Source organism: Plasmodium gaboni, chromosome 7 (assembly GCF_001602025.1).
Source record: "Plasmodium gaboni strain SY75 chromosome 7, whole genome shotgun sequence".
Lineage (NCBI taxonomy): Eukaryota > Apicomplexa > Aconoidasida > Haemosporida > Plasmodiidae > Plasmodium > Plasmodium gaboni.
The window spans coordinates 581,618-587,775 of record NC_031487.1 but is presented as its reverse complement, the minus strand read 5'-3'; the positions used below and the strand labels follow the sequence as shown (position 1 = coordinate 587,775).

The window sequence follows — 6,158 nt, the reverse complement described above, 5'->3', positions numbered from 1 at the left end:
AGTTTTTGTTTTTGAAGATACTCAATTGCTATAATGGTATTATTTAATTGATCAATTAAATCTATTATTTTATGACAAAAATAAAGCAGATAACAACCTTTCTTACATAACCAAAATAAATAATACATACATAAATGATGGTGCAATCGAAAATATATACAAGTTTTATGATCATAAAGACTTAATTAATAGAAACGTGCTTTTAATAATGAAATATTATGAAGGAGATGTATATTTTATGTATATTCCTTTAAGAAGTATTGCTAATAAACTTGAATTAGCATATGATTACCCACAAGTAATACAGGATGATGGAAATACATATACTATAAAAATAAAATCAGAAGAAATAAAAAAAATGAATACACTTGTTAATTTTCAAATTGAAGTTCATAATGTTAATAAATCAAAATATGTTACAATAGATAAATATGATGGAACCATTGAAATTAAATTGTCAGAATTCGTTGGAGATTCTGTAAATTTAACTGCTAAACTTCATGGATTTTTTTTAGAATTAAATGTAAATATAACATTTACAGTTATTTGCTCAAATGGAATGAAAGCATTAAATGGGATATGTATCCCATGTCCATTAGGTTCATATAATAATATTAATGAATATATAAAAAATAATAATATAGATGAATGTACATTGTGTCATAATAATTCTACTACTAAAAATGAAGGATCCACTTCAATATCTGAATGTTCATGTTTACCTGGATACGAATTAAACAATGATGATTTATGTGTTCCATGTAAAAGAGGAACATGGAAAACTAAACTTTCAAATAGTCCCTGTATCTTTCATTGTTACCCTAACTCGTATAGTTTAGTTGAAGGTAGTCGTAGTGAAGAAGAAAGTAAATGTAAATGTAAAAAAGGTTTTTATTTTGTTTCAAAAGATTCCATAAATTTCTGTGATAATTGTAATATAGGTTATTTCTGCCCTGGTGGATATAAAATAGGGGAAAAAAAATGTCCAAAAAATACCACCAACACTACACAACATAACTTTTCAATTTCAAGTTGTAAATGTGATGTAGGTTTTGAGCCTTTTGATTCTTCAAACTTAAATGCTTACAATTTTAAAAATGATCCTATTTTTAATGATTACAAAGATTTCTTAGACGATGTAGATAGTTCTCAATTATGTGTTCCATGCAAAGAAGGATTTTATAAAAATACGGTTTCAGACGAAAAATGTAAAAGATGTTCAGACAATGTATATACTGATGGTTTACAATCCACCTCTATATCAAATTGTAAAAAATGTGAAAAAGGTTATTATTTACAGTCTGAAGATTCATGTGTACTATGTCCAGATAATCATTATTGTCCTGGAGCATACGTTAATGATCCAAAATATGCGATTTATGAAAATCAAAAAATCCCTTGTGGTGACAAAAGTTTAACAATTCCACCAAATAATTTAAATGTGTCACATTTAAATTGCTTGTGTAAAAAAGGATTTGAGTTTATAAAAACTGATGATAATGAATTTGATTGTTTAGAAGTACCTAAAAATTATTATAAGTCACAATTAAGAAATACAGAAAAGGAACCATGTCCAGAAAACAGTGTTACTCTCTATACACAAACTAAAAGCAAAATGAAATGTTTATGTATGCCAGGATACTATTGGGATTTAAATGAATTTAAATGTATTAAATGTCCTAAAGGATATTATTGTCCTGGTGGATACTTAAAAAATTGTTTTAATAATGAAAATTTGCATTTTTGTAAACCTCAAAAAAAAAAATGTCCTTTAAAAAATTCAACTACACAAACTAAGGAATCTTTTAGTCAATCTAGTTGCCTATGTGATAAAGGATATACCATAAACAAAGAAGAATTAAGAGAATGTATTCCATGTCCAATTAATACATATAAAGATGTTATATCAAACGCAGAATGTACCAAGTGCTTAATTCCATATACGACAGATGGACAAATAGGAAGTACTAAAGAAGAAGATTGCACATGTTCAGGGGGATTTTTTTTTCTTAATCATTGTTTACCATGTAGTGATAAAAATACATATTGTAAAGGAGGGAAAATGATTGTAAACAATAAAAATAAAACTATTCATTATGGTCCATCCAAATGCCCACCAAATACAACTGTATCATTTGAAACAGAACGACCTTATAATAAAAGTTTTTGTGTATGTCAAAAAGGATTTAAACATGTTTATACTACAAGTGATTTTACAAAAATTTGTGCACCATGTGAACGTGGTTTTTTCAAAACAATTATTGGTGATTTTTCCTGTGAATCTAAATGTAAGCCAAATTCAACTAGTTTTGTTGGGACAGTACATGAAACACACTGTTTTTGCTTAGAAAATTATTATTTTAAAAATGGTATTTGTTTAAATTGTCCTGATGGTGCTTACTGTGAAGGAGGATTCCAAAAGGAAACTTTATTATATATGAAAAAAAATGAAAATTATTTGGATCCATCAAAAATTAAACACATAATGCCTGTTCCTAAAGAAAATTATGCACTTTATAAATTAAAAACAAATATATACAATACTGATTGGTTTATTGTGGAATGTCCAATTAAGGAAGCTTGTTTATATAATGAAAAATGTCATGAATCTATGACTAATTTTTTATGTGGAGAATGTAAAAAAGGATATACAAATAATTTTTCTAAATTAAATTTATGTATAAAATGCAGTGGACATATAATGAATATTTTACATATGATTTTTGTTAGTATTTTTATATTGCTATTTACTGTTATCATGGCATATTTAAATGTTTTTACAGGGGCTAATAGGAAATCTGTTCATTCGATTGTCATTAAAATTGCTGTTAACTATTTCTCTTGTATGAAAATTTTTTATGTTATGGGTATAAGTGAATTATATTTTCCTGTTACTTTTTCATCACATGTCAATTACATACTTAAAAATATTAAAAGATTATTAAAAGCAAAAAAAAATTATGGTTTATATTGTATATTAACAAATTATTTTGATTTATCACACGCAGATGCTTATTTCTATGGAATGGTTTATCATGCCTTCAGACCCGTGTTTTTGGCAATTATATTAACACTTTTAATGTTTATCGTAGTAGAAATATATAAGCATAAAGTTAGAAATGAAACAAAAATAAAATTAAATATAACAGATAAAATTAAAGAATTAGGAAAAGATAAATTACACGAAGAAATAATGAACGAATTACCTTCCGAGAGAGCCCTTGTTCTATTTAGATATATTCCTATACCAGGGGATTCACGATTTAAAAGAATAAAAAATTTTCTTGAGGATATGATTCCTATGTATGTTACATTATTATTTTTTATTCATACAAAAACTACCTATTATATGTTAACCTTATTAGATTGTAAAGCATTATATTATAATGATAAATTTGTAGAGCAATATATGAGTTATGTACCAAGCATAAAATGTGATTTGTCCAAAAGTTATTCAAAATTTTTTATATTAGGTCTTACAGGATTAATAGTTTGGGGGATTGGCATTCCACTAATGTCTTATCTAGTGTTATACAAAAATAGGAAACAATTACATTCTGAAAATATACTATTTAAATATGGATTTTTAAATAATGGTTTTAATTTTCAATTTTGGTATTGGGAATCAATTGTCTTTTTAAGGAAAATTTTAGTGTTATTAATATCAACCGTTCCTATATTTAAAAATGCTAGAATATTTGGCACCACAATGTGGTTATTTACGATAATTTCTTCCATTTTTTTAACATTACAAATAATACTTCAACCTTTTGACTCCAGAAATTACCATATTTTAAATAAATTAGAAACCTATAGTATGGTTGCTTGGACAATGACTCTAATAATATTTGTATTTTTAACCATATCTAATACTAATGTAACCATAAATTTTTATGTTTTATTATTTTTATTATTTTTTAATTTTGTATTTATAGCTAAAATTTTAATATCTCTTTGTTACTCATATATAGAAAATTTAAGACATATGAAAAAAATGATTAAATTGCCATTTCTCAGAATTTTTTTCGAAAAAATGTCAAAAATAGCTGAAGAAAAGGATTATAAGGATCCAGTTGTTTCGTTAAATACACATGATAATTCCATTCAATTCACAAGAAAATATAAAAAAAAATATTTTTCTTGTTCATTTAAAAATAATATGTTAACAACAGAAGAAAAAAATTATTTTCTTGACGTTATATCAAATTTTATATATTTTGGTGTACTGAATTTAAATTTTTCAGTTTTTCATTCATATTTCATGGAGTTTATGTTACGATTATCAATAATTGATAATGAAATGCTTTTTAGAAAGGGTGGAAATGGAATTTTAAAATTGATAGCAAAAGATCCAAATAACATAGATGAATGGATAAAAATTAAGGAACGAGAAATTAATAAAAAAACTTTTTTTGAAAGGCATAAAAAAATATTAAATTTATTTTCAAAAAGTTTATTTGTTATTCAAAATAACATAAAAACCATTGTATATAAAGGGGATAAACATACTATAATTTCTGATTATGAAGTATTGATTAATGTTTTAAAATATGACGAGGATTTTATAACTGATTTCAAGTTTCTATATGATGATAATGCAGTTAAATCAGGATTAATACTCTCTGATTTACATTTATCCTTTACTAAAATTAAAATGAAAGATAAAGAATTAATTAAACAGTTATTTTCATTATTTATTGCGAAAAAGAATATTGTACAATTTGAAAGAGATATTCAACTTAAAAATAAAATAGAGCAACTTACGTCGTTATATGAGATCCTTATAAAATCAAGTGAAAAGAAGAAACTTACATTTAGAAAAAATGTTGAAGACGCCGTTAAAGGAGATCCATTTGATTATAAAGTATTAGAAAATGAATTAAAGTCAGTAAATGATAGAATTAATAATTTAATTGAAAACTATCAGAAGTTAAAAGATGTTGATTATTTTGAAGGTATGGGTAATATTGATGGAGAGAAGATGGATTTAAATAACGATTCAGAGTTTTTTAATAATAAATTATTAGAACTAAGTTTTAAAGAATTAAAGGATGATATTACAGAAAATGAACAAAATGAAGATATTAGTAAAAAGGATGAAGAAAAGATATATGATGAAACAAATAACGATGATCAAATAAAATAGAACAGAACTTTAGTGAACATAACATGGAAATTCAGATAATTATATGAATACATATATAAATATATTTATTTATTTTATTTTTTTTTTTTTGGGAGTTTTCTTATTAAATATATATTTTATTTTTATGTATTTACTATTTATTTATGTATGTATGTATTCTATATTTAAAAAATTTTTATTTAAAGTTTAAAACTCTAATAAATGTATATATAAATATTTTACAGTTTTCATAATATTATATATTTATTTACTTTCACATATATCTTTTTCATATAGACATATTTCTTTGTAAATATATATATTCTTTTTAATACCGTAATAGGAATATTATATTGTACAATTTTTGATTAAAACATATAAAATATTATAAAGTTCAATAATATATTATTACACTTGAATCTTAATATGATTTATCTATTATAAATATTTTAAAACATATTTATTTAAAAGAGAATATTTTAAGATGAATATAAAAATAATTATTACATACTAAATATATTATTAATATATATATAAATTTTTATATAAGTATACACATTTATAAATAATATAATTATAAAATATTATCCAATATGTAAAAGGGAATATAAAAAAAATATACACATAAATAAAATTAATTATTTAAATATATATATAATAATTATTATAATAAAATTAAATTTATTAAAAAAAACAACATTATTTTATTTATTAAATAATTTAAAACAATTAAATATATATATTAAATATGCATATATTAATTTTTTTTTTATTAAATAATTTAAAATAATAATTAAATAATTTATATTAATTAAATAATTTAAAATAACAATTAAATAATATATATTAATTAAATTATATAAAATAACAAATAAATATATATATTAAATAAATTATTTAAAATAATAATTATATATAAATATGAATTATATAATTTAAAATAATAATTAAATAAATATATATATATATATTAATTAAATAATTTAATTTAATAAATAAATATGTATATTAATTAATTATTTTAATATAATAA

The 6,158-nt window shown here is 22.0% G+C and overlaps 1 protein-coding gene across 1 annotated transcript in view, besides 1 other annotated feature; it reads left to right on the top strand.

The window, feature by feature from the left end:
- PGSY75_0718300 (cysteine repeat modular protein 2) overlaps nucleotides 1–5,146 on the top strand; it is a gene marked incomplete at both ends in the record, with an annotated part of 8,666 nt that extends 3,520 nt beyond the window's left edge. The window contains one exon of the mRNA XM_018785024.1: nucleotides 41–5,146. Within this exon, the coding sequence (XP_018642525.1) occupies nucleotides 41–5,146 (5,106 nt within the window). The remainder of the gene's footprint in view (nucleotides 1–40) is intronic.
- Nucleotides 5,147–5,747: 601 nt separating this feature from the next.
- Nucleotides 5,748–6,158: a sequence feature (interrupted by gap~centromere).